Source organism: Sciurus carolinensis, chromosome 8, assembly GCF_902686445.1.
Source record: "Sciurus carolinensis chromosome 8, mSciCar1.2, whole genome shotgun sequence".
Taxonomy (NCBI): Eukaryota; Metazoa; Chordata; class Mammalia; order Rodentia; family Sciuridae; genus Sciurus; species Sciurus carolinensis.
Window position 1 is genome coordinate 141,810,961 of NC_062220.1, and position 27,995 is coordinate 141,838,955.

The following is a 27,995-nucleotide window of genomic DNA, read 5'->3' on the forward strand; positions in this document are numbered from 1 at the left end:
TCCCTCATCTGAAAACCCCAGATCCAAAATAGCCAAAATCCAACTCGTTTGAACACTGACATGGCACAAGTGTGAAATTGCACACCTGACCTCACAAGACAGGTCACAGACAAAAGGCAGGTACACCAAAATTACTGTACAAAACTACCTTCTGCCTGTGTACAAGGTGAATGTAAAACACAAATGACTTCTGTGTTTAGATTTGGGCGACATCACCAAGATCTCTCATAATGTGTGTGCCAACATTCCAAAATCACTCCCCACCCCCAATTCCAAATCCAAAACATTTCTGTTTGCAAGCATTTTGGAGAAGGAATACTAAACCAATACTACCTCCTATGCTCCTTCCATAGTTAACCTAACTAGTGAGGTAATTAACACCAGCCCCACTTAGTGTGACAAGCTTGCTCTGTTCTACAAGATTTCACTGGAGTGGTTTTGTCTCAGTGAGGAGGGCACCTCGCTCAGGGTGGATCCGGACTAGCTTCTTCCAGCTCACCTGCAACTGCTCAGGCCCTTAGCGAGTCCCACCTGAGGAATTCCGCTCAATAGCGTCCCAGCCTTCCAGGTGATCCTGCGGCAGGTACGTGCGCACTGGGTGCTGGGCAGCCTGCACGCACCCGACCCACACCTCGTGGATCTGGAGAGCTGTTTTTAGGGACACGCCTCCGGGCTCCCTGGGCGAACACTGCGGTTTTGTTTTCCTTGAGGACAAACGTCCCCGTTTCTGATGGACGACACAGCCCGTGATTTCAAGGGCCAGCCCAAGCTCCAGTCCACCCTTGGACCACAGGGTCCCGCCCGAGACCCACCTGCGCCCAACCTCCACGCCCCAGCAGGGTCGCCACGTGCGCTGCGGCTCGGCCCGGGGGCGGGACGGTCCGGTAGCCCCGCCCCGGGAAACCGCCACCCGCGCGGCAGCCAATCAGGGCGCGGCGCGCGCCGCGCCGTTGGCTCGAGAGTCACGTGCGTGCGCAGCCGACTCGCTCCAGGCGTGTCCGTCCGCCGAAAAGGAGGGCGGCGCCAGGCGGCCCGGGGTCCCCAGCGAGGCCGCCGCGGCGCGAGGCGGCGGAGGGATCGGGCCGTTGCGGCTGTTGGCGGTGCGGCCCGGCAGGTGCGAGGCGGCGCGCTCCCCAGGCGCCCTGCTCCTCCGGCTGCGCGCCCGGCGGCGAGGCGGCCGCGGACCCGGCGCCCAGAGCCTGCGGCCGGCGTCTCACCCAGCGAGGCAGGCGGGCCGCGGGCGGGCGGGTCTGCGCGGGGCGGCGCGCCGCACCCATGCCACCGCCCTGGTCGCCCGCCACCTTACTGCACCGCCTCTCCCTGTGCCCCCACCGTGGCTTCACCCACAGCACCACCTGCGCCCTCCCCGTCTTTCCCAGTGCCAGCACCCCCACCTGCACCTGCCTCTCCCTGTGCGCCCACCTCCACCTGCCCCTGGTCCCAGCCCTCTCTACCTGCTCCCCTGTCACCACCTGTTCCTGTGTCTGAACCCCGTGGGGCTCTGCACCTGCCCTTTGTTCCGTCGCCATCCTGAGGGGGTTGAGGAACCCACCCTGGGGATAGGGCGAAGCTGCAGTGGGCCCTGAGCTAGGCAGTGGACCGTGCCGGGGAAGTTGTGGGTACTTCCACACTGGGTTATCCAACGCAGCTGCGTGGTCCTGACTCCTTTTTAGGCTAGGGAGGTAAAGGAGTGCAAGAGAAGGCTTTGCTCTCCTGGAGTTTATGGTTTATTGGGACTGGGGGTCAGGAGAGCTGGAAAGTAGAAAAGTATTGGCATAAAGGGGACCCTGCTAGGGTGACCTTAGAGCATTCTGGGAGGCAGGAGGCTTCCGGGGTAAGCCAGTGAGCGCAGGGTGGAGTGTAGGGGGACAAAGCAGGAGGCTGTGTGGCTGGACCGGAGGGTTTGCTGTGCTTTCTCATTCCACTGGTGGTGGAGTCCAAAACTAGCTACAGCAGTATTTCTGTTGTTTTCCTTTTTTAATGTGGCAAAAAAGTAACAAAACTACCCGTGTGACTATTTTTAAGCACTTACTGCAGTGGTGTTTTCTGTGTGCCTCTTGTTTTTAAATTAAAGTCACATTGCCAGATAGAAATCATTTTGACATAAATGCTCTCTAGCTAGTGTGGTTGTTGGAAGCACAGACTTCTTTCCTTAGGAGCGACTACACCAGCATCCAGACTGGACCACCCTTGTAGTCGAGAGGGGACCAAGCTGAAAACCTGAAGTTCCCCGGGTAAGCTGGACACGGCACACTGTGTGGCGCTGCTCATGCTCGGACCTGTGCAGAGGATTCCAGCTCAGGCTGGAATCGGGAACACACACAGTTCATGTCTCCAGCGAGTTGCAGACATGGCCGGTCAGACCACTTTGAGGACTGCTGTCCTGTTGAAGAGTATTCCCTACTGAGAGGGCAATTCAGTTCATTGCTGGTTTGGTGTGGGTTTCTTTAAAAGGTGTTTTGTGTGACTATTGCCAGGTGGACTAGGTGAGGAGAACCAAGTTGTGGTGAGCCCCCTGTGTGGAGGTGGGTGTGAGGGATGAATGGGAAGCTGGGTAGCGTAAGGTGATGTGGCTGCTGCAGCAGGTGGACGCACCTAGAGGAAGGTGTGGGAGGGTCGCCTCTGAGCTCGTGCTTCAGGGTTGAGCCGGACTCTTCTGGTTTAGAAAGGTGGAGTGAGCCATGGTGTAGGGGACCAGGGGCTTGATGGAGGCCGTTGGAGGAGGGGCCGTTCGTGGCATGTGAGTTGAGCATGCGTGTGCGGCACTCTGGGCGTGTTGTGAGTGCAGCTAAGCGCCTAGGGCGAGATTCGGTCCTAGTTGCAATGTGCTGGCCTCTGCTCGGGTTGCCTTGTGTAACCCGCGTGGGAACTGATGCCTTAGAGTGTGTGGTCTGCTCACAGGCACCGTCTGCCGCAGGAGCTCTGGTGCTGTGCCTTCTCCGTGGGGGTGAGCGGGTGATGCATCCGACGCCTGGTCGCCTACCCACAGCAGCTCTTAGCCAGCATGAGTGCAGCCGGAGGAGCAGCTTAGAAATGCAGACCTGTCGCTTCTGGGAGACAAAGGGTGCCACGTCCTTGCAGGAGTGGGACGCAGATGAGGAGGAGGAAGAGGGTTTGGTGTGGGTGTGCTCAGTTTAGACGGCACCTGGCTTGCAGCAGGTGTGCAGGAGGAGGAGCCCAGGGGCTTACTGGAAACACGCCACAAACGCCAGGTGGTAGCGGACCATACCAGGGTGTGAGTGCTCAAGTGGAGCACCAGCAGTCCATGGCCATCACCCAGTGCCCCTCCTGAGCCTGTCCAGTCATTCTCTTGGAAACAGCCTTCTTCTGACATGTTTCCACTCGCCCCTACCACCTGGTGCAGTAGCCAGGCCACCTTACAGGACGTAGGAGTGGGTGTTGCCTCAAGAAAGAGGCAAGCCTGTGCCATTACCCGGGAGCTTATTTAGGGTCTTAAGTGTAAGGTGATGTAGAAAATGGCCAGGCATGTTTAGGTATGTTGATCATTGTCTTCACAATTATTTTCTCTCCAGAGAAGATGACTGGTCGAGCCAGAGCCAGAGCCCGGGGCAGGGCCCGTGGTCAGGAGACAGCACAGCACGTAGGGGCAGCCACGGTGAGCACTGGTCCTTTCTGCCTCAGAAAGTCTTTAGGGACCATTGACCAGCTTGGGCTGCAGTATAGGTCAGTGGTAGAGCCCTTGCCTAGTACCTAGGAGGCCCTGGGTCTGATCCCCAACACCAGTAAATACCCAAAAAAGCTTTGTTCTGGGAGGAAGCTGAGGACTGAGCACAACCAAGAAACTGGTTCTCAACCTTGACTGTTTCCTTAAAGGCGTTTCTTTTTAAAAAGGATGCTTGGTTACTAATGTAGGTAGGTGGTGTTTGAATGGCTGGGACTGGGTTAAGGACTGGTCTTTGCTGGTCCTGGAACTCTTAAGAGTGGTTCATTTTTTGTATATAAGCAGAGTCAGCAGCCAGGGTACATTCAGCAGAGACCTCAGCAGCCACCAGCAGAGGGGGACTTGGTTGGCCGAGGACGGCAGAGAGGAGCAGCAGGAGCCACAGCCAAGCCTGCAGGTGGGAGTGGAAGGGAGCCTGGAGCCGCGGGTGTGCGGTGCAGGCCCTGGTAGCCCTGCTCTGGCAGCTCCCACAGGCGCCAGCAGAACCTCTGCATAGTGGGTTGGGGGCACCAGATTTCTTTTCTCCTTAAAAACGAAGAGTATAGTAGACTTGCAAGGCCACAGTGGTGATGGCAAAAGGATTAAGTGTCAGATCAGTCATCAGTGTGCTTAGTGACTTTTAGGGATCTCATCAGAGCCGGCCGACTTCAGCATAGCTCTGCCTCATAAGAGCAGGTCCACGTTCCTGGTGAGGAGGTGCGCATCATGGGTTGCATGTGGGTGCTCCAGCCCAGGCTCTAGATTTAGAGCCACAGCTCCGTGCAGCATGACAGGCGGCAGGAGAGACCAGTGTTGGGCCCCCAGGGCGGCCCGGGCTCCTCGCAGAGGTGTGTGTCCAGGCGTCAGTGGGAAGCAGCCTCTGCCGGGGGAGCGCCAGCTGCACGCAGGCACATCTGACCGTCAGTGTCCGTCCGCGGTGTCCGGGTGTGCCATCTTCCCTCTCCTCTTTCAAGAGCTCCAGATATCAGCTGGGTTTCAGGAGCTGTCGTTGGCAGAGAGAGGAGGGCGGCGCAGAGACTTCCACGATCTCGGTGTGAACACCAGACAGAACCTGGACCATGTCAAGGAGTCCAAGACAGGTGCGTAGGGAGAACACTGCAGAAGGTCACGTTCAGGCCCTCAGGGCCCGGACCATGTCAAGGAGTCCAAGACAGGTACATAGGGAGAACGCTGCAGAAGGTCACGTTCAGGCCTTCAGGACCTGGACCATGTCAAGGAGTGCAAGACAGGTGCGTAGGGAGAACACTGCAGAAGGTCACGTTCAGGCCCTCAGGACCTGGACCATGTCAAGGAGTGCAAGACAGGTGCATAGGGAGAACGCTGCAGAAGGTCACGTTCAGGCCCTCAGGACCTGGACCATGTCAAGGAGTGCAAGACAGGTGCGAAGGGAGAACACTGCAGAAGGTCACGTTCAGGCCCTCAGGACCTGGACCATGTTAAGGAGTGCAAGACAGGTGCGTTGCCAGACCATTTGAGGAGGTCACCGTCCAGGCACAGGGCAGCGAATGGAAGCACTGTCTCGCTGTTCGTGCAATGTCCTCAGCTTTGATGGAGTAGCTGGGGCGTCCTGGACCGTACACCATGTTACTGCATTAGGTGGAACCTAGGTCCCCTTCAGCCCCTTGCCTTAGAGACACTGGGCAGCTTTGATTGAATCCCTGGGTCTAGGGAGGTTTTGTTCCCGAACACATAGGGTGGTGGTACCAAGTCCAGGCTTCTGGAATCGGAAGCTACTGCTCCCAGCGCTGGTCTCAGAAGGCCGGGTTCCTGGGCAGGATGCCCTGGACTTGTGATAACCGAGTGTGGCTGGCTCTGCAGGGTCCTCGGGCATCATAGTGAGACTGAGCACCAACCACTTCCGGCTGACCTCCCGTCCCCAGTGGGCCCTATACCAGTACCACATCGACTACAACCCGCTGATGGAGGCCAGGAGGCTCCGCTCCGCACTCCTCTTCCAGCATGAAGATCTCATTGGAAGGTGTCATGCTTTTGATGGAACAATATTATTTTTACCTAAAAGACTACAGCACAAGGTTATTTCACATGTCTGGGTGGGGAGAGGGAAATAGGGGCTTCTGTAGAGACCCCGGGGGTCTCCTGTCTGTTGTCCACCAAAAACCGAAGGACTGCAGCAAATTGTGATGGGGGCTCCCAGTCACACTTCCTCCTAGCCATTTTCTAAACGTTCCGTTCAAAAGTGTACTTTTTAGGGCTGGGGTTGTATGAGCTCAGCGGTGAAGTATTTGCCTGGCATGCACGTGAGGCCATGGGCTGTGTCCCCGGTACTATGGTCAATCAGTCCGTCAGTGGCTACTGTAGGGTTGCCTTGTTACAGAGGCACTACGTACCCAGGCTTGGTGTCCTTAAGAATTAGAAGCTGTGTGTCCCACCCCGCTGGCTGCAGGTCACGGAAGTGTTCAGCCAAACCCGGAACGGAGAGCATGTCCGGATCACCATCACGCTGACCAATGAGCTCCCGCCCACGTCACCGACCTGTCTGCAGTTTTATAACATCATTTTTAGGAGGTGAGTGATAATAATATGATAATAATACTTTTTTCAGTGATTTACAAAGAAGGATTTAAAGCACACAGGAAAGCTGGAAGAAGTGTGCAGGGAGTACGTGTGCCCGGGTACCTGGGTTTGCCACGTTGGGATGAGCAGTGTCTCTGAGCTGTCATGAGTTTGTCTGTTTCATCCCATGGTCCCAGATGTGGGAAGCATGTGAGAACACACTGAGCAGCAAACATGTCACTTCAGGTAGTTTTTAAAATAATGTGTTTTTATGATCTCATGTAACTAATTAGAACAAATAAGCAGAGAACAAAAAAATTGCGTTTTTAGAGTTCTGTCCTTTTGAGAAAATAGTTGAATGATTAGAGTATTTGAAGAAATGTATATGAAAAATATGTCAAGACCTCCAAAGTTCTAGGTTTTGATCTGCACCTGATTTAATGTCCTGAGTGAGTGAGTGCTGTATTCCCAGGGTTAAACCTGGAGCTCTGTGGTTTACCGTGTGCAATTTATTTGCTTCAAACCAGTCCTTTACCTTGCATTTCCCGGTTGGTGTCAACGTTGGGTCCTTGAAACTCTGCCTGAGCCTGTGCTGGGCAGGGCTCACCCTTTCCTGGTGGGCTCTGGTTGGCGGAGGCTGGGTGAGGCCTCTCCACACAGCTTCCCGTGGCAAGAGATGACAGTGTGCTCCTATTTTGTCTTTGGTGTGCATGCCATATTTTCAAAATCCAAAATAAGGACATGCTGCAGAAATTCTATTTTCTGGGTGAAGAGCAATCTGAAAGGCTGAAGTTGTCATGAGAATAACGGGCTATTTGTAATTTAACAAATGGGATTTGTAATTTAACTTTTAAAGTTGCTCGTAGAAAGCTCCCTTATTTTGAATTAATGTCATTGGTAGATTAATGTCATTGGTTTCTCATCGAGGGTGGCAGAGTTCTGCAGAAGTCTGTGGTCAGCATCGTGACTTCAGGCTTCAGCTGCTGAGGCCTGCATGCACGTGAACCACCACAGCTGGCTCCAAGTGACACTTAGCTGATGGACAAGCAGATGTGATTTCACACAATCCACGTGTCCAGGGATCTCTTCCCAGTCTAAAGCATTTGGACCCCCCGTGGGGTCCCAGGCACACGAGAGCAAGCCGGTCCTCCCCAGAGCAGCGTGCACGTCCCAGGCAGGCCGGGAGCTCGTCCATCCTCGCTTCTCCAACTCCTCACTTTCTACTTCCAGGCTCTTGAAAATCATGAATTTGCAACAAATTGGACGAAACTATTACAACCCAAGTGACCCGATTGATATTCCAAATCATAGGTTTGTATGACGTGGAAAGCCCCATGTTTCTCTGCACAGACTGAGTGGCATCTGGTCTGAAAAGACCTGTAAGGGTGCACACCACGTTGGGGGACCCGTAACTTGGCTTGCCCAGGAAGCCCCAGGAGCACCTGGACCTAAGGACACGAGCCTGGCGTTCATCTCACTGGAGAGCTTAAGTGTCCGTCCAGCACTGGGTGTTTGCTTTGCCCTCAGGTGATGTGATCCCCAGGCAGAAGTCACCGTGCTGTCACGGCTATGGTCCTGGTGGGTCGGGTTTGTGGTGATGTAGGCACTTCCAGCAGATGGGCCAGTGTAAAGACGCACCTGATCAAGCGTTCCTTTGAAATGGAACCTATAAATTACCATCACTACCACATGACGCTGTTGAAGCCTTGAAAAGACAGGCTTCTTCGGAACCTGGGAACCCAGCTTAAGACAGGAGAGCGCGCTGGTGTCCAGGCCACCATGACCAGCGCTGTCCTCGGCAGGTTGGTGATCTGGCCTGGCTTCACCACTTCCATCCTTCAGTACGAGAACAACATCATGCTGTGCACGGACGTCAGCCACAAAGTCCTGCGCAGCGAGACGGTGCTGGACTTCATGTTCAACCTGTACCACCAGACGGAGGAGCACAAGTTTCAAGAACAAGTGTCTAAGGAGTTGATAGGGCTGATCGTCCTGACCAAGTAAGGCTGCTCTTCGAGCACAGAACCCCTGTTGTGCGAGTCTTAGGCAGGTGGCTTCTAGGCCTGCAGTGCTTGAGGGCGAGTGGGGACGGGGGAGAAAGGGGACTTGTCCCCTGTCTGGGGAAGGCCACCAGGAGACCGGCAGTGCTAGAGAAGCAGGCTGTTGGGTCTGCCGAACGCCCGTCCTCCGTGCTTGTCCCACAGGTACAATAACAAGACGTACAGGGTGGACGATATCGACTGGGATCAGAACCCAAAGAGCACCTTCAAGAAGGCAGATGGCTCAGAGGTCAGCTTCCTGGAGTACTACCGGAAGGTATGCGGCCCCGCGGCCCTGTCACCGGCCACCCGTCACCGTGCACACCACGCCCCCTTCCCTGGGTGGTGTGGTGCTCTGATGGGAAGCACCCCGCCCAGCTTCCTTTCTCCAGCAGAAGGACAGACCATGGCGGAACTTGGGCATGGGGAGAGGCACGGATGGCAGATGTCCTGCGCGACAGCTCGCTTGCATCCTGCCTGCTGTAGCAGCACTTGAACCAGCGTCACCTGGGGCCCGGGGGGGACAGCTGGTCCACCTTGGCACCAGCTGTGCTAATCTAGCTTTGGATTCACATGTGGACAAGGTTCAGATGAGCCTTTCAGGTCTCTGGGAGATCTCCTGATGCAGCCTTATGAAGTAGGGTAGTGTGGGCATGGTCAGGATCGTGCCTGCAGCGGAAGGACAGCTGGTGGGCAGAGAACAGTGTTCCCTGGGGAGTGCTGCAAGCCGCAGCCCGCTCTGACCTGCGGAAGGTCGCCTGCTCTGGTTACTGTCAGAAGTACAGGGAGCTGTCTCTAGAGTACTATTGGTTGTGCCTGAAAACTTGTCTTTAAAGTGCTAAAGCAGACTTTGCTTTGTACCGTCACTAGAATATTTTCTGTTCCTGAAAGTCTGGGCACACGAGCTCTCATGTGTGTCCTGCTTGGAAGGTGCGTGACCAGTGGCCTTGGAATGGTCCCCAGCTGCCTACTGTGACCAGAGCTCAGGGCCTGGGGAGGGCAGGGCTTTCTGAGAAGTCCTAGCTGCACTCATGTGGATCCTCATGGTCAGAGGTGGCTGTGAGGACTGGGCTGTGCCTTTCGGTGGTCACTGTCAGGGACGGGAGCGGTTGGGGCATGTCAGCAGCAAGTGTACAGCCAGCCCCTGGAAAGCAGGTGTCCACCTGAAGTGAGGCCAGGGGGACGCGTGCCGCGCCATCAGTGGGTGGCTTTCTGCATGCCAGCACTACTGCCGTGTCCCCTGGGGGCACCCGGGTGGTCACCCTCGCGGGCCGCAGGTGGGGTCCTTGCCCTGTCTGGCCCAGCCCAGGTGCGTCTGCACTCGGCTGCCTGCTTGTCCTAAGCGTCCGGGTGTCTCGGGCGCTGCACAAGGTCTGCCAAGCAGCCGCGTGCTGCCCCGCTCCCCCCTTGACGTGAGCAGGGACTGTGCCCCCTCAGGGACTTCCTGGTCACACCCCGTGCTGCAGAGGGCCACCTTTTCCTCTGCACCTGTACCCTGGTACTGCAGGATGCCGCTTCCCTGTGGCCGTGCCCCCCTTCCCTAGCGGCGGGCTCAGCCACGGCCGCTGTGGCCGCTGCTCCCAGGCAGTTTCACTCTGGCGTCCCCCTTCTAGAAGTGAGGAGGTCCTTCCTGCTGCCCGGTCCTCAGGACGGTCCCCACCCGCCTTCTGACCACAGGCTCTGCCAGGTCGCTCCTGCTGTGCTCTGCCTGCTTGGTCCTGGCGCTGACCCTGGGTTCAGCTTCCGTTGACTTGGGCTGGGGTTGCTCTTGCCAGCAGGGTTAACTGACAGGGCCGAGTGGGATGCCTGATAGGGTCTTGGGACTTTGTGGACGTGCGGGTGCAGTGGTGAGTGGTGGACTTGGGGAGAAAGATAAAGTCTAGAAGACACTGGAGCAGCAGAGAGGGGGCCTTGGACAGTCGTCATGGCCAGGAATCTGAAACAAAGCGAGGCTGTGCTTCAGGTGTCGGGTGCAGTGGGGCAGCAGAACCTGGTGGCTTCAGTCAGGAATGAGGCGGGGACGTGCCTCTGAGGGCTGCTCGGTGGGGTGTGTGGATTTTTCATGAGAATGGATTCTGAACGAAGCTGTATACTAGAGATGTGGGGGTTCCGGGGCATGGAAGGAAGGAGCTGCTTAATAACTCCTGGGGGGCCTGGGGGGCCAGGCAGGCCGGGCCAGAGTACTGCCTGCCGACAGTGCATCTGGGAGTTGTGCGCAGCAGTGCTTTGTCCCTTCACAAGCTGGAGCCAGGGATCGACTCTCCACCAGAAGCTGAGAAGCACCTGAGTGCTAGGGCTCCTCCTGTGCGCTCCTGAAGACTCCCACCAGGGTGTCCCGTGACCACCAGGCACCGCCTGTCCACTCCGCTGAGCTCAGAACTGCTGTCCTGGCCAACTCGAGTTTGAGGGGAGAGGGGAGGTGGTTAGTCCCAGGAGAGCTAGAAGCACGTGCTCAGGCTGTGTTAGAAGCCACCCCCACTTGCCCTTGGCTGTGCCCTTAATTAAGCCAGAGTCGCACCTCTGTCACCACGTGACCTGCTCCCTGGTGCTTACGTGAACACCTCCCTGCTTCCTGTCCCGAGCAGCAGTATAACCAGGAGATCACAGACCTGAAGCAGCCAGTCCTGGTCAGCCAGCCCAAGAGGAGAAGGGGGCCCGGGGGCACACTGCCCGGCCCCGCCATGCTCATCCCGGAGCTCTGCTACCTCACAGGTAGGCTGCCCAGGCTCCTTCACCAGCTGCCCTCTTCGAAACCCCCTTGAGGTGGGTGGTTCCCCTCCTGGGCACCCCCGCGTCCCCCCTGCTGCAGTGCTCAGCGCAGGAAGTTTGCCTCCATCTTGGTGTGCAGGTCTCACGGACAAGATGCGGAACGACTTCAACGTGATGAAGGACCTGGCGGTGCACACGCGGCTGACCCCGGAGCAGCGGCAGCGGGAGGTGGGCCGCCTCATCGACTACATCCACAAGTAGGTGCCTGGGGCGGCCGCTGCCTGTCCCCAGGGTTGGGGCTCCTGCGTAGCCCTGTTGGAAGGCCTGGCTTCTCCTGAGCAAGCCTCCCACCTTGATGCTCTTGGGGACAGGGGCGGCGGAGGAGCGGGGGCAGATCTGTGCTCCACGCAGGGCTTGCTCTGAGCAGCAGGGCTAGGGCCTCAGGGTTCCGAACAGAGGGCGGGGAGCTTGCCCTGCGCGACATAGGCCGAGGCAGCCCTGGCTGCGCTCTGCTTGTCCACTCGGGTCAGCAGGAGCTTGCTTTCCCTCCACAGAGATGACAATGTGCAGAGGGAGCTTCGAGACTGGGGCCTGAGCTTCGACTCCAACTTACTGTCTTTCTCGGGACGAATTTTGCAAGCTGAGAAGATTCACCAGGGTGGAAAAACAGTAAGGCGATTTTTAAAGTGGTGGGCCAAGTGGGACTCGGGACAGACCGGTGAAGCCAGCAGGCACAACCTGAGTGCCAAACGGGCCCTCTGGTGGGCAGTCACCAGCTGCCCAGGTGTTCCAACCTGCATGCTCCAGAGCATTCGACAGCCCTGGGACCTGGCCTCAGGGGACTTGGCTGTTTCTCTAGTGACCCAGCTACTTGGTCAAGGTGCAGAACAGTAGTGTCACCTGGCTGGCTTCACGTGGTCCACCCCTGAGGCCACTTTTCACATGGAACAGTCCAGATCTATCTGACTTTGTGTGGACAGTTGTCTGGAGACACACATACTGTGGTGCCTTTTACCTTCAGAAAGCAAAGCAAGTATTCCAGAGGATTTTTATATAATCAAAGTATTATAAATTCCAAAAGGTTTTAATCTTTTTATAGTCAACTCCATCCTTCCTGCTGTCTGATGCAGCAGGGAATGGTGTTCTCAGTCAATGGAAAAGGATATGTAGTACTTTCTGGCGTCCCTTATAGAAACTGTGTAAAGATGTGTCCCTCTGTAAGGACCCTGGGGAGCAGGCAGGGCAGTGGAAGGCACTGGGCATTCCCCTCGAGCATAGCCCCAGGGCCGCTGCTGCCCTGCCAGCTAGCAGCTCTTGTGTTGAAGAGTGCTTTCAGTGTCGGCACTCGGGTAGGGTGACTTTCAAGTCCTGCCTCTGGGTGTTCTTCACGAGGAGAACGCCTGTCCTTGGCAGACTTGGCAGAGAAGGCAGCGAGTTCCCCTGAGGCCCGGGCAGTGCCTGGGGAGCTCACAAGGCACATGGGTCACTTGAGACAGGTGCCACTGTCCTCCGGGCCATGGGGCGTTTCCTCTGCTGCAGACTGAAGCTCAAGCATAGTGGCCTGAGGGTCACAGTGGCTGTGGCAGAATCACGAGGACTTTCTGGTTGTCCCTGGGAGTATACAGCAGGCTCACAGCATCTCTGAACTTTCTTCTAGTTTGACTACAATCCACAGTTTGCAGACTGGTCCAAAGAAACTAGGGGCGCCCCGCTGATCAGCGTCAAGCCCCTGGACAACTGGCTGCTCATCTACACACGGAGGAACTACGAAGCCGCCAACTCACTGATACAAAATCTGTTCAAAGTGACGCCGGCCATGGGCATACAGATGAAAAAGGCAATCATGTAAGGGGTCACGTCACGTCCACCCAGAGTGATGAGTCGTCACCGAAGGCGTGGGCCCAGAGCTAGCTGCGATGACGCCGAGGCTCCCGGGTGCACACCCAGGGACAGGTGTCGGCTCAGGCTCCACCTGGTTCCGTGTGGCAGCCTCAGGCCTCCAGGCGTCCTGGGCATTTTATTTCACCTGCAGAGATGCGTGGCGAGTTGCAGCCTCTAGGACGCATGTGTGCATGGCGCCTGTGTTTCCTCCTCTGAATGTCGGCCTGTGTGCTTCCACTGCAGGATCGAAGTGGATGATAGAACCGAGTCCTACCTGCGGGTCTTGCAGCAAAAGGTCACGTCAGATACCCAGATAGTAAGTGGCCGAGGGGCCCCGGGGTCTCTGGAAGGGGCGTGTTCCGGTGAGGTCCGAGTCCTGGAGCTTGGCGCTCCTTCTCCAGGCGTTAGCACTGGGTCCCCAGGTGAGCCACAAAACGTGCCCTTCCCTCCACGTGTCGGCCGAGCGAGGCTCCTTGAGCTGTGCGCCTAGGAATGTGGCCCGTGCTCTGGGAGAGCCAGGAGGGGAGGAGGGAGGCAAGGCCATCTTGAACTTATTCCTACTCAGAGGCTTCGGTCATTGTAGAAGATTTGGAAAAGACCCAAAGCCAGCTGGCTGCGTTGTTGGGCACCAGTGGCAGCGTAGCTATGCAGCAACAGGGTGGGGCTGCAAGGGGCGGCCTGCAGCTCCCAGAGGTCCCGAAAGTCGGCAGCCTCAAGGCCACCAGGGCATGGAGGGCACTCAGGCCCTCTCCTGAGCTGCGCCACCTTGGTCTTGGTTTGAGTGTCCTGCCCATCTGCCCGTGGCATGTGACCAGCATTTGGGGGGTCCTGGAAAGGTGCAGAGCAGTCCTTGGTCAGGCTCCTGAGTGGTGGTGCCTCAGCACTGGTTATGCTCCGGAGGGCAGAGGACTGTGGCCGGGGAGTCTCTGCCTCAGTGTGGACGTGGGGCCCTTAAGGCCAGTGTTGGCTTTCCTGTTTCTGTTGCCATCTGTAGCAGGGTCCATCAGAGCATGAGCTCTGGATTTGGACTCCCCCACGCACATGCCTGACCCGGCCACTAGCGTGACCCTGGCCAGTGCCTGGGTGGCATTTCTGCCTCTGAAAGCACTGGAGGTAGTGCCCACAGTGGCCTGTCCTGCATTTCCCACTAAGTGCAGCCTGCTCGTGCTTCTTGTCTCCAAGTCCCCGCAAAAAGGCAAATCATCCCCCGGTTCCTGGCTGGAAGACCGTAGGCCACGAGGACTGGGCTGCAGGTGCTGGTGTACACTGCAGAGAGGGTCCTCTGGCTGTGGACATCACCGTCTTTGCACTGTGGCCCTGCCTTGGGTGGGACTCCTTGCCTGTGGCTCACCCACTTGCACACACCCCCAGACACGCTGTTCTCTTTCCTGTATGTTTTCTGGCAAATATTTGACTTAGAAATCTGCAGCAAGTTCTCTCTCCCCCTATGTCCCCTGCCCCCAGAAGTTCTGTGGCAATGGATGCCGTGTGGGTTCCTTGCTTGTTTGGCACGGAGAGCATGGCCTTCATAAACGCCAGGCTGTGTCTCAGTCCAGGCATCTGACCCCTGTGGGAAGCAGGCTTGTGTCGGGGACTGGACCCCTGCCCCCCAGAACAGGAGGTGAGGCGGGAGGCGGCGGCCCCCTGAGGAGTTCCACACGTGTTCCCAGGCCTGGGAGGGGTGTTCTGCACTCTTTTCAGAAGGTCCCTCGAACCAAGGGCTCCTCCCCCTGCTCGGTGTGCCCATTGTCTGGCTGGGTCCCTGCCTTGTCAAGTCCGGGGCAGCTGCTGCAGGCCCTCTCTGGCAGTGGCTGCCATCAGATCTAGTTGGTCAGTGGCTGTTACTTTCTGGTCAGATCTGTGAACTGAGCGGCCACCGTAGCAGTTTGGTGATACCACACCACAAGGCTGCCCTGTGTCTGCCAAGACTGTTGCCACCAGCAGCTGACAGCATGAGGCCTGGGGTGCTCACCTGAGGCCTGGGTAGGCCCCTGGCGCAGGAGCGGGGCGTCCTCTGCGTGGCTGTCAGCCCTTTGCTTCGTCCTTGGGTGCCACGGGCACGTGAGAGAGTGTCACCTGGAGGATCGAGTGCCTGGCAGGCGGGACCTTTGCAGGACTAGGAAGTCCAGGTCTGGGATCTGTGCTGAGGAGACGAGCGAACTCCCCAGCTGGATTCAGCCCCGGAACGTGGGCGGGGGATTGAGATGTGGTGCTTCACTTTGGCCTCAGAACAGCCCACAGACTTCCAGGAAGGCTCCTCCTGGGTCGGACGAACTGGAGCTTTCAGGGTCGCGAGCCACGGTCCTAGACCAACTGGAGAAGTAGCCTGCCTGCCTGAGAGTGCTCACGGCGTGCACCGTCCCAAGCCCTCCCGGCAGGTCCTGGAGCCGCCTGGCTCGGGGCGTGCGTCTAGCATGTTCCACCAGCAGCCACGCCGGTGGCTTTACAAGCTCTGCCCTCTGTCGGCACCATGGCTGGGCCGGGAGTGACGTGCAGGCCTGGACGCCGTTGCCGCCGTGCTGATGAGCCCCTGGCAGAGGCCCAGCAGGCCGGCACAGGTGGCCTTCACAGCCCGCGGATGAGCCTGCTGTCCTGCGGCCTCGGACCTGACCTCCAGCTGTCTGTGACGAGGCAGTCTCCTTGTTTTTAGGTTGTCTGTCTTTTGTCAAGTAATCGGAAGGACAAATACGATGCCATTAAGAAGTACTTATGTACCGACTGCCCCACCCCGAGCCAGTGTGTGGTGGCCCGGACTCTGGGCAAGCAGCAGACGGTCATGGCCATCGCCACCAAGATTGCCCTGCAGATGAACTGCAAGATGGGCGGCGAGCTCTGGAGGGTGGACATGCCAGTGAGTTGTGGGTGAGGTGCAACGTGGGCATTTCTCCGTGCTGCCCATGTTCGATTGTTTCTGACGCTGTGCTGTTCGTTTAAAGCTGAAGCTGGCGATGATAGTTGGCATCGATTGTTACCATGACACCACAGCTGGACGAAGGTCAATTGCAGGATTTGTGGCCAGTATCAACGAAGGGATGACCCGGTGAGTGAGGCCCTGGTCGCCACAAGGAGGGTCACTTGGACAGGACAGGTGAGCGAGCCCGAGTTGGGCTGTGCCACGGCCGCATGCGTGCTGTTTCTTCCTGGTCGTCTCTCAGTGGGGAAAGGAACGGATGGCACCTGCCCTCTGCTGCCCTCCATGCCACACTCAGGCCTTCTGGCTTGCACGTGCGCGTGTCTCACTGAAGGTGGCCCCTCGGAACTCTTCTGTTAGCCATGCTGACTGGCCACTGGGTGTGACTTCACAGTCGCAGCGTGGGGAGGGCCTGCCGCTCGCGCGTTTCCACTAGACTTGCTCTTGGCGCTCTCCTGAGCATCAGGAGGGTTGCCAGGAGGGGTCGCTGTGAGCGTCCCTGGCGCAAGACCTCCCGCGGGTGGCTTTTCGGGACAGGGCAGCAGGTGTGCCCTGGGGAGTGGCCAGGGTGAGCCTCAGCACGCCCGGGATTTCTGGCTTATTTCCTGTTTTCTCCCCTGCACGGGGATTGCATGGTTGCTTTCTAACTGGAGGGTGACTTGCCACCTGTGCATATATAAGGAGACCTTCGGAGATCCCCTGAGGAGGTGGCAGACGTGCCACTCCCTGAGAACAGGTGCCACGGAGCAGCTGAGGGGGGAAGCTGCAATGGTAGTTCTCACTTGTCCCTAAACAGCTGGTTCTCACGCTGTGTCTTCCAAGACCGGGGACAGGAGCTGGTGGACGGGCTCAAGGTGTGCCTGCAAGGTAGGCCTGGCGCCCATGTTCTGTCCTTAAGCAGTGGCCCTAGGGTGGCGGGTCGAAGCCTGCCCCGGGCTGTGGAGAGGCGCGTTTCCCGCCCGGCTCCTGAGGCTCCGTGCTTGCCTGCAGCGGCTCTGCGGGCCTGGAACAGCTGCAATGAGTACATGCCCAGCCGCATCATCGTGTACCGGGACGGCGTGGGCGACGGCCAGCTGAAGACCCTGGTCAACTACGAGGTCCCGCAGTTCCTGGACTGCCTCAAGTCCGTGGGTCGAGGCTACAAGTAAGCATGCCACCAGTCCAGCGCTGCTCTGGCAGAGTTGCCCCTTTTGTCTGAAACCGTGTTGCCCCAGGCAAAGGTAAGTAACTTCCACACGGCGCTTCCTCAGGCGCTCTGCACAGCCTGCTGGGAGTGCGTGGCTCCTGTCCTGGCTCACGGGCACAGGCCTCGGCTGGGACTAGCACGTTGGGCACTGCCCTGGAGTTGCCATGGGAGGTGCTGGAGAGGCCACAGTGGAGGGCACTCTGGAGACGAGCATAGCCCTGTGGGCAGGACGGGAGGGCAGCCCAGCTGCCACAGAGCCCGTGAGCTCACAAAACGTAGACGGCTCTCCAGGAAAGAGCTTCACACCCGTGTATGAAAGGAAGATAGCCTCTGGGGGTCGCTTCTCACTTTGAGAGACGGTCTATGTCAGCGCTCTCGCGTACGCTTTGGAACCGCGCTCTCTGCCAGTCAGCGGGAGTGTCAATTCCAGTCTTCCGTCAGTCAGCTGACAGGAGGGTCTGATGACGGGACACGTCGGAAGTCGCCCGACCTGGATCTAGGTCCACGCTTCCTGAACTGTCGCAGCGTCACACGCCCGACGTCACCCACATGCTAGCTGCTGAGATGAGTGCTTATTGGGGACTCAAGTCCTCAGGGTCCCTTTCTGACTTGTCCCAGTCACCACAGACCCTGCTCTCACCAGGTTCGAGGGTGGACAGGCTCGAGGGCGAGATGGGCCACAGCTTCTCAGCACACGGCACTCACTGGGCCTGGTGCTGTGCGCAGAGCCACCACAGCAGGGCAGGACCAGGTAGTCGCAGAGCTCTGTGGGCACAGGTGGTGGTTCTCAGTGTCCTGCTCACCCGCTGCTGTGACGAAACTCGGTCAGGTCTGACTTGGACGTGCAGTTCCCTTGCGGGGCTTGTGCACATGGTCCAGGGAGCGGGACTCCTTCCCTGCTTGCTTCTCACTGGAGAAACTGCAGCTGTGAGTTGGGTGCTCCTGGTGCTTGCGCTGAGCAACCTGTCAGCCCGCAGCGTGGGAGCTGCAGGTGTCCAGCCCCAGAGACCCGCGCTCACCCTCGGTGCTGTGCTCGCCAACACTGCAAGGTACCGCCTCGTTCTGCACCCACGTGACCTTGCGCTCTTGCATGTACAGGGGCCTCCCGGGCACGGCCAGGCTCATGTGGCAGGGGGGTCCTCAGGCGGTGCTCCAGCTAGCGGTGTCCCCTCGCATAGGGAGGCTTCTGGGCCCACTGAGGGGCGAGAGTGTGAGGACTCTGCAGCAGTGACCAGAGCACCTGGGACACCGTGCCCCGGCGTGCTGTGAGCTAGTGGCCTTGAAAGTGAGAGCCGAGACTCGAGGCTGTCAAATGAGTTGCCTGCAGAGGCGCCAGCACCAGGGTGTCTTCCGCACAGTAGGAGGTGCCCCGAAACCCGCTGGACCTCATCTGCCTGCTCAGTCCCAGGCACGCTGTGCCGTCTGCTTCCACCTGCATCCACCTCTGGTCCCGGGTCCTGTCCAAAGGAAGATGGGCAAGGGACATGTCCGTCACAAGGGAGTACCCTGGAAGTAGGACGCACTAATTATGATTGTGTCCACCCCCAAAGCCCCAGGCTGACGGTGATCGTGGTCAAGAAGCGCGTGAATGCCAGGTTCTTCGCCCAGTCTGGGGGAAGACTTCAGAACCCACTCCCGGGGACCGTCATCGATGTGGAGGTCACCCGCCCTGAGTGGTGAGTGCTCGGGGCCGCTCTGCCTCTCTGGAGCTTGGGTTGGGTCCACCACTGGCCCAGGTCATGCTTTTGTCCTCCCGCAGACGCCTGTTCTTGAGGTAGCCTGGTCCGACGTTTGCAGCGGGGCTGGCGCTCCCCAGTGTTGGACCTGCGTGCGGTCCTCTGCACCCGCTTCCTTGGGGCAGCATTGCTCCGTGTTAGCTGTGCGTCACTGTGACCAGAATGCTCAACAGCAACTTGGGGGAGAAGCTTTACCCTGGCTCACGTTTTCAGAGGCTCAGTTGGTGGTTGGCTGGCTCCATTGCTCTGGGCCCAGGGTGAGGCAGTGCATCATGGCAGAGGAGGGCAACTGGAAGTAGAGGGACAAGAGCCAGTCCCCGGGGGGTGCCCCACCGGCCTCCTCCACCACACCCCGCCTGCCCCTTTCAAATTATTAGCCCGTCAATGGAAGAATCCTGATCCAGCCACTTCACCTCTGAGAGTCCCTGCGGAGCCACCCGTGAGGTTTCGGGGGACACCTGCACCCAGACCATAGCGTCATCTGTGGCATTAACCAAATAAACAGTTTAAGGATAAGAACCCCTAGATATGTGATGTGTGCAGTTCCTGAAGGTCAAAAGGCTCGCCCGAGCTGGTACAGAGGGGAGGAGAGTCTGTCGTGTCACCGCCACACTATGTGTGAGACCGCAGGAGCCGGCGGGACTCGAGACTGCGGGGCACAGGTCCCACTGGCAGGTCCAGAGCGGTGTTCGTTTTTGGTGCAGTCTGTCTCCCCGGGAAACGTACCCGCAAGCAGCCGTGTGCTTGCTGATGGCAGCCCTTACGGGAGGGAAGGGGAAGGATTCTGCTTTTCCAGGCAGTGTTGAAAGCTCTTCTAAAGAAGGCAGCCCTGGTCTGGATGAAGCCAGGCCTGGTGCAGTTTGCACAGCATGGAACTCCTCTGTGTGGACCTTGAGTAGAGGCATGACCGTTACTGCTGGGTATCCCGATCCCAAAGCCTGAATGAGAGGCGTTCAGTTGGTAAAGTCCCAACAAAATCTTGGAACCCAAAATCGGATGCATTTCTAGCCCCAGGTATTTTGAGTAAGGGATGTTGATTCTGCCTGGACCAACAATGGACAGGTGGTGATAGAGATTTTGTTCAATCTAGTCGACTCGGTAACGTGACAGTGGATAGCTTTTACTTTGAAATGTCTCGGGCGTGCCATTCTTAGGCAGGTGCTGTGGGTGGTTCAGGAGGATGCCACCCTATCAGAGGGACCTCATCAGGCAGCAGAGTCAAACTGAGGCTGACCTGGCTGGTGGATTCCCACAGGCTCCTCTGCAGCCCTGCCAACGGCCCCGTTTTCTAACCCAACAACTCTGAGGCCGAAGCCCGAGCAGGCAGGGAAATTCAGGTGGGGCCATGGAGGAGGCCACGCTCCATGCACTGCACCAGGCAGGGTTCCGACCCTCGGGCTGCGGGTGTCATGGGCACACGTGATGAGCACCTTGGCTGGACTCTGGCCTCTGTTGACGGCACTCGGAACAGAACTTGCTCAGAGAGGAGCCCGGGCTGGACCTTGCTCTGCTCCCAGTTGGGAGCCGCAGCGTTTCCGACTCCCTCCTACCCCAGAGGGTCTGTTGCAGATCACTCCCACCTTCTGGTGTCTCTGGCCTGGGAGGATGTGTGCCGTTGCAGAGCCTTCCTCCGCCTCCAGTCAGATCACAGGTCTGGACTGGTGCTCATTGATGGCAAGATGTGGAAACGCCTGCTGTTAACTTCCCACACTTGCTTGTGTTGTTTCTCACTTGGCCTTGCGCCAGTTCTGTTTACAGTCCTTCACACGCTCCTTTTAAGCTGCACTCCAAGTTCTTCATGATTAAAATTAGGTGTAGTTTTAAATAGTTGTGGGGACAGCCAGAGAGGAACAGTCCTAGGTAAATGGTGTCTGGGAAGTAGCAGCCCTGCCACCAGCCCCTCCGCTTCCCCGCCGCGCCGGGCATCTTGGAGATTCTCAGGAAGTTGCACCCTGAACGGTCTTCCCACAGTGGCCTGCTCCTGGGCTTCAGGGCCCTGCTGGGGCTTGGCGCCATCCGGTCGTGTTAGTGGGCAGGATCTCTTGGGATGAGAACGTGGCCGCTACTCCGTTGGCTTGCAAAGACGGCAGCCTTGCTGGCGTTTCCTGCCTCCAGGTATGACTTCTTCATCGTGAGCCAGGCTGTGAGGAGCGGGAGCGTGTCCCCAACACACTACAACGTCATCTACGACAGCAGTGGCCTGAAGCCTGACCACATCCAGCGGCTTACCTACAAGCTCTGCCACATCTACTACAACTGGCCGGTGAGCATCGGGGTCGGCGGGCTGGGCGGGCAGGCCCCCAGGCCAGGGCACAGCCCGAGCAGCGGCCCGGTGACGGTGACGGCGTCTGTCCCCGCCACAGGGGGTCATCCGCGTGCCTGCACCCTGCCAGTACGCACACAAGCTGGCCTTCCTGGTGGGCCAGAGCATCCACAGGGAGCCCAACCTCTCGCTCTCCAACCGCCTCTACTACCTCTGACGCCGCCGCGCTTCCCGCTGCAACTCCGGGGTTTTAAGCTTTTACTTTTTTTTTTTAAGATGTTATCTTTCTAGATGAAACTTGAGAAGGGAGTTAGAAAATCTAGAGTTTTATTTCTAGCATTGCTATTTAAATTTTTCTTTATTTTATAGGTAAAAATTAAGATTTTATATTTTATCTTCTCAAAAGTCTGATTTGTTTAAAAAAAAATGTGGATAAAGCACCTTGTATGGTCGGCAGACTTCCTCTAAGGGTGGGCGGGCTTGGAGCACTCTCGGAGTGACCAGGTCCTACCTGTGAACCAGTGTTAGCTTTATTTTTGAAATATTTGTTTTGAACCCAAGGGAGGACAGAAGGCATGAGTCAGGGTACTGAGTACAGCCTAGGTAGGTTTTACTGGGGTTTCTGACGTCTCATGTTTTAAAGATAAAAGCTGCCATTGAGTGACCTACGCAGATTTAACATGCTTATTTTTTTTCTTTTTTGGAGTTGGGTAATATGGGGGTTAAAAAAAAGTTGGAAAATTTTAAATTTTCATCCAAAGAAATATTTTAAAGCTCGTTAGCAGAAGAGGGTCGTAGTGAAGTTCTGTATCCACATGACTATTTATTTCATTTTGCAACCAGGACGTCACGCCACTTGTTGTAAAATAAAGGTGCTCGCCATCCTAGTCGAGCAGGAGTGCCGCTTTTGTCTGGGGAGCGTGTTCTTCTGTTGCCTCTGGACGGCGGGAGAGGGCGCTGCGCACAGGACGCCGCTGCTGTGCACACCAGGAGCAGGTGGCGGCTGCGGGCCAGGGTGCGGCCAGCCAGTGTGTACATCCTCATGTTGGTAGTGCTTCCCAGCAACCTTTGCAAAGAGGAGACTTAAAACGAGCGTAGGTCGGGGACCACCACAGCCACTGCTGGCAGGTGCCGCGTGGGCCTGGCCGAGGTCCACTGTGGCTCAGTGAGTGCTTGTCGGGGCCACACTGGGCTGGGTCTCCTGCGTTGGTGCCTCCAGGCCCTGGGAAACACTTCTCCTCCTTTGTCAGGAAAGCTGGTAGCTGCCGTTGGCACTGTGGTGGGCTAGGACCAGCTTCCTAGCGTTGGAGACAGGAGGAAGCTCCAGAAGGCGGCTGGGGCAAGCTCCGCAGTGAAGAGGTCCTCAGGCCGTTGATAAAGGAGGGAATTCTAGTTCTATCACTGTAGGACATGAACTCAGGGTGCTCATTTTTATTTAAGATTTACTTACGGCTAGTCAGCAACTTAGGTGTTAAACTCTCATTCTTAGGTGATGTAATGCTCTTCCATAAGGGCAAAAAGCTTCCTGTCTTTAGACCCAGGACAAACTGGTGGGGATGTTTCTGGAAACGTTGCCGTGGTTCCTCACGGTATCAGAGAAGATGTGGGGTGCAAGAGGCAGAATGGGCCCGGGGTCTTCAGCCAGGGGTGTGGGTGGCCGCTGCCTCTCCTGGGCACCAGGTCCAGCTCTAGCCAGACCTAGAGCCAGGGCTTCCCTGGACAGACATGGTGGGGAAGATGGGGGCACGGCCTGGCTCCTGTCCCTCTTGTCTTGACTTTGGTTGGACCCTGGTGACCTTCCTGCGTGAGGTGACAACGTGGTCCTCACGTGGAAGTGCGAGTCTCAGTCCTCCTCAGGAGGATGCCCCTGTGGTGGGGGAGGAAGGCAGGTCGGCCCCCGGATCCCTTGTGGTCATAGAGTCTGGCCCCGCAGGACCCTGCAGAGGCACACAGCACCCAGCCGCCTCGGTGCCTGGGCCTGTCGCGCTGGAGACTGTGACTTCTGCAGATCTGCGCCAGCTCGGCTCCCCGGAGCTGTCGCCTCGTGACCTTCAGGCCGGACTGCGCAGCCATCCCTGGGCGCCTCCCCGTCCTCAGGCAGCCGGTTCTTGCTCACCCCCAAGCCACCGTTGCCACTGGCTGCTTGCCAGCTCAAGGAGCCCTGGCCGGGCTTGCTCCCGCCTCCCACTGTGCCCACGTGGGCAGAGCCACACGTCTGCCTGCGTCCCACGGTGGCATCCCACCTCGCTCAGGAGAACGGTCCTGGGAGGCCCTGTGGGACGCCTGCCTCTGGCCTGGCACGTGGCCCGTGCTCCCACGCAGTGCGGCCTCCCGGGCCCACCTGTGCAGGTGGCCCACAGACGCCCCCAGTTGGCCTCCGTCCTCCCAACCTCGCTGCCTGCCTGACCCTAACCCTCCCCAGCCTGTCCTGGGGCCCCTGCAGCAACAGGTGCGCTCTGCTCCCTGCTGTCTCCCCAGGGCGGAGGCAACGCCTGGCATAGGAATCCCGCCCAGGCAGCCCGCCAGCCCCTGGTGCTCCTTCCATGCCCCCGAGGGCTCCATCACCACCGTGGTTCTGAATCCTGGCTGCATAGTACTCGCCAGGTGAGCCCCTCGGCCTGGGGACGCCCGGACAAAGTCTCACGGGGACGCCAGGCAGTGGGCAGGAAAGGCAGGCCCCAGGGGCCTGTCCCCTCCCGTCTCCACCTGGCCTGCGGCTTCCGTGCAGCTCTTCTCTACCTGGCCCGTCCATCTTCCCTGCCCACGAGCTGCAGCGGCTGGCCTCCCTCCTGGGGACGCAGCTCTCACCACCTCTGCCCAGAGGGGCGCAGTGTGGCCGTCGTTCCTGCGCTTTCTCTGGCCAGTGCCGGGAACCTTGGCACGTTGGCTCCGTTCTTACCCAGGTGACCTGCCGTCACTTTGGCTTAAGGTCACCTGAGTTGAGGTTCACCTTATGTATGTAGATGACCCGATGAGTTTGGCAAACAGCGGGTACCTACCACGCACGGTGGCAGGAGATGCCCGGCCCTCCCGAGTACACGAGGTCCCTGCGTGCTCCTTGTGAAGGACCTCGCCACCTGGACCCCGCTCCCCAGCCTGTCCCCTGCCTTCCCCAGGGTCGCCACGTGTTGTGCAGGCTGCTGCTGGGCTGTGGGCCAAGTGGTGGCCCATCCTGTGGGCGCCTTGCTGTTTGCTCCCCACCTGTGGGTGGGCATGGGACACCTTGGGCTCGGGGCTTCGCCACAGACTGGGCAGCTTCTGTTCGGGTTTATTGTGGACACGTCTTTGCTGCTCAGGGAGGCTCCACAGAGGCGGGAGCACGGGCCTGGTGTCAGGAGCGGCTGCTGCGAGGCCGTTCTCCACACAGGGCTTCTGCCAGGGGGTCTCCTCCCAGTTTCTGGCTTGCGATTTTGTTTTCTTCAGTATCAAATGGACACTTTAAAATTTGAATCTGAGAGCCCCTTTTTGAGGGTTTTGAAGATTGAGTGTCTGACTCGTGTGGACCGTGAGTGTGGGATGTGCCCACTCTGGACACAGAAGCCACGTTCTGGTGCCCAGCGCAGAGACCTGCCCTGGGTGGCCAGTGGGACAGCCCAGAAGGCAGGGCGCCTGCCACTCTGCCCAAACACGCCCCAGGTACCTGACACCCGTGGGGTCCTGGAGACCTAGCCCAGGTGACTTGAGATTCACCTGGCCTTTGTTGAGCTGTTTAGTTTCTGGCAAGGCTTATTTAACTTTTACTTGTTATAGAAGTAACATTTCACTGCAGAAATTTCTGAAATTACAAAGTGGAACAAAAGCCATGATTTCACTGTTCAGAAATGGCACTCTTTGGAGCCCCCGCCCAGTGCAGCAGTATACTGTGATAGAAGTTGTGTTTGCTTCTGGAATTTCCCATCTCCTGTCTCTGGACCACAGAAAGCAGAACTGCAGGTAGAGGGGCCAGGTGGCTGGTGTGCTCCTGAGGATACCGCTGCCCATTGGCTACTTGTTCTCTTGGACTTGGAGACTACTGTTGCCGCCTCCTGCGTCCCACCCTTCAAGAGGAGCTGTCCTGGCACTAGGCTCCTGTCCTCCTGCCTTGCTCCTCTCACCTCACATCCGTCACCCACAGGGCCTGCGCCTTGGCCTTGGCCTGCTACTGGCCTTCCTCTGCTGACCAGAGTCCTCTGCTCCTGCTCCCCACAGCACTTACCTGGGACACAGCAGGTGTCCCCAACACCCCCTTCCTTCCCAGTGGCCCTCCTGCACAGCCCAGGTGCCTTTAATGGAGACCATGCCCAACAGGTGCCCCCGCTCCCCCACCTGCCCCTGCCCCTCCCGCGGAGCTCCTGGAGGCACTGCACCTCCTCCCTGCCTGCCCTGTCCAGGGCTGGAGGCTGACCAGGTAAAGAAGTGCTTGCTGAGAGGCCGGTGGTCGGGGAGCACACAATCCTCCACGCGGCCACTGCCCCCCGGGCAGGGGATGGCAGTGTGGTGGTGGCGAGTGTTGCTGGCTCCTTAAGCACAGCCAGAGGAAGAGCTGGAGACCGCCAGCTGGTCCCCGAGTCCTGCTGGAGAGTTGGAGCAGCTGTTCTGAAGATGTCGTCACCTGCCATCTAGAGCCCGGCTCTCCTGCGCCCTGTCCAGGTGCGGGCTGTGAGCAGGGCGGTGAGGAAGCGGCAGCCTTGTGCTTTATCAACACACACACGTTTTCCTAAACAGTCTGCAAACTAGTCGGGCCAGCTGATGCCACCCAGGCTGGATGCGGGCACCCCAGCTATGGCAGCAGGCCACAGAGAAGGGGCTCTGCTGCCAGGGGGAGGGACAGATGTGCAGGCACTCGGAGCCGGGCAGCTCCGTGGCTCATGTACTGACGAGCTGCCCCTGGGTGTCTGTTGATTTAATGGTCACCTGTTGTGATTAACGTTGAGATCGGGTTCTTGGGCTTTAAATGCCTGCCTGATCCCTTCTTGCCTTAAGTTGGATTCCTAGACGTGAGTTTCAGTCAAAGGTCACACACACTCGTCCTGTCTGGAGAGTCGGGTGGCCACATGGGGGGGACACCACGGAGGTGGGAGGTCTCCCCAGCCGGGGGCTTGCGTCCTGTCTAGATTCACATTCAGATCCTGCTGCTTCAGCGGGGAAGTGTGGAGTCACCTCGGCCAGTGAGGTGGGACTGCACTAGCTGCTTCCCAGCTCAGAGCTGGCGTGCTTGGACGGGGCTTTAGGGGGACAGCAGGTAGAAATCTCCACCTGGACTCGGCTCAGGAGTTCACCTCCAGGGAGGGCTGCACACATGGCTGCATTTATTTTGCATTTTTATGTGAATTTTACTTGCACACTTGACTTGCTGTTTTTCTTTAGACGTGTAGCTTTTGTCTTAAGACCTCGTCCTGGGGACCCAGGCCCCCGTCATCCCTGGTGCAGCTACAGGCAGTGGCCCAAGAGGGAGCATACCACCCCCACCGGGAGCTGCGCTGCACACAGAACCGGCCTGTCTCAAACCTGAGGATGTTCAGAGTGTGCCTTCCTCCTCCTGAGGCCGGCCGGCCGGCCTCCAGCACAGCCAGCAGAGGGCTGTCCTTCCCTCCGCCCGGGCCGAGGTCTGGGCCTGGCCGGCAGCCCACTGGCAGGCTTCCCTTAGGTACCAGAACTCCCCGGGACCAAGTCCTCCTCTGCCAGCCTCCTTGCTCACTCAGAGCCCCAGGAGATGAGAAGATAGGCGAGAAGTTTGGGGATGGGTGGTATATTGGGGCTGTTTTCTCTCTTAATTTTTTTATTTTTAACTATAACAGCTCTTCAGAACACCGATGGAGAAAGAGTATTGAGTAGATAAGGGAACCATTTGAACACATTAGCTATAGAATAGAAAAGCTGTGGATGAGAAGTGAAATGAAATTTGGGGAGCAGGATGCAGTGGTGTGTGCCTGTGATCCCAGTGACGGGCTGGGCAGGAGGACAGGTTCGAGGCCAGCCTGGGTGACCTGGGCCCTGGCTCAAAGTGACATTTTAGCATACAGGAAGCCCTGGGTTCAGTTCCCAGTAACTCCGAATAAATTTGTGGGCAGTTTATCATCTTGAACGTAGACAGGAAAGTCAAATCTGAGAACTTTGAATACCTGTTGGTCATCCAGTGAAAATTGTCTCTGAAGTTGGGGCAAGAACGGCAGGACATTCTGAATGGCCTGTGGGGCGCGGCTGCCGCGACAGCACCCAGCGGGAGGCAGGGCAGGCCGGAGCCCCCGCCGCCTGCTCCTTCCAGTGCCCTTGGTGCAGGTCGGGCTCCTGGCGACGGGACACCCAGCTGGCACAGGGGTTTCCACCATCCTGTGGTGACTTCAGGTCACAGGAGGACGAGCAAGGGATTGAGCCCGTTCCGTGCCCTGCGCAGGAAACTGGTACCCACCGTCACTATAGAAAGGGAAGTCCTGCTCCTGGGACACGCAGCCTGACCGCTTGCTTGGACATGGGGGATTTGAAAATACTGCCAAGCGATTTGGAGAAACACTTCCTGGCTGCGTGGGTGACGGGCGGAAGCCGTGTGGAGCCTCCCAGCGCGCCTCCAGCCACGCAGAAGGTGCAGGCGAACGTGCGACCCTGTGGCCTCCGGGCGTGCCAGGCGCAGCCTCACTGCATTGGAACCACGCTGCTCCCGTCTGGCTGCAGCTTCTTGGTTTCAGCTCTTATTTCAAACCATTCCTGGTATCTGGAACATTTTAAAATAAGGCTCTTGGGGACATTGTGTATATTTGGGAAGTCGAGTGTTACTGGGTTCAGTTGATGGAGCTCTGCCCTGACAGCTCCTGTGTCCCGGAGTGGCCATTGGGAGCGGGGACACCTGTTGACATGAGCGTTTCTCCCACCCCCATGTCCAGGCTGGCGGCCCTGGTGCACCCCTGCCAGGATCACTGACCCCGTGCTTTTGCCAGGGACCCCCAAACATAGGCTAAGGTTACCTTCAAAGAGTCCCAGAAAAGGTGAGGTCAGAGAGGGTATCTCCAGTGTGTAGGAGCAAGGCCCTCACCTGTCCCGCCGAGGTAGAAAGTGTTGAGCACAAAGACGGTCGACAGCATCGTACAAAATAACATTTTA

The 27,995-nt window shown here is 58.0% G+C and overlaps 1 protein-coding gene across 1 annotated transcript; it reads left to right on the forward strand.

Annotated features, from left to right (window-relative positions):
- The first annotated feature begins 1,024 nt into the window (after positions 1-1,024).
- Piwil1 (piwi like RNA-mediated gene silencing 1) lies at positions 1,025-21,138 on the forward strand. The gene is made up of 21 exons (XM_047562043.1): positions 1,025-1,114; positions 3,534-3,616; positions 3,968-4,079; positions 4,636-4,761; positions 5,501-5,715; positions 6,087-6,208; positions 7,427-7,507; positions 7,999-8,196; positions 8,401-8,512; positions 10,821-10,947; positions 11,084-11,201; positions 11,499-11,613; positions 12,602-12,789; positions 13,069-13,141; positions 15,476-15,676; positions 15,762-15,865; positions 16,533-16,603; positions 16,727-16,880; positions 18,473-18,598; positions 20,774-20,921; positions 21,022-21,138. The coding sequence occupies exons 2-21, from the start codon at positions 3,539-3,541 to the stop codon at positions 21,136-21,138; spliced, it is 2,586 nt and encodes an 861-aa protein (XP_047417999.1). The 5' UTR covers positions 1,025-1,114; positions 3,534-3,538.
- Positions 21,139-27,995: the final 6,857 nt, after the last annotated feature.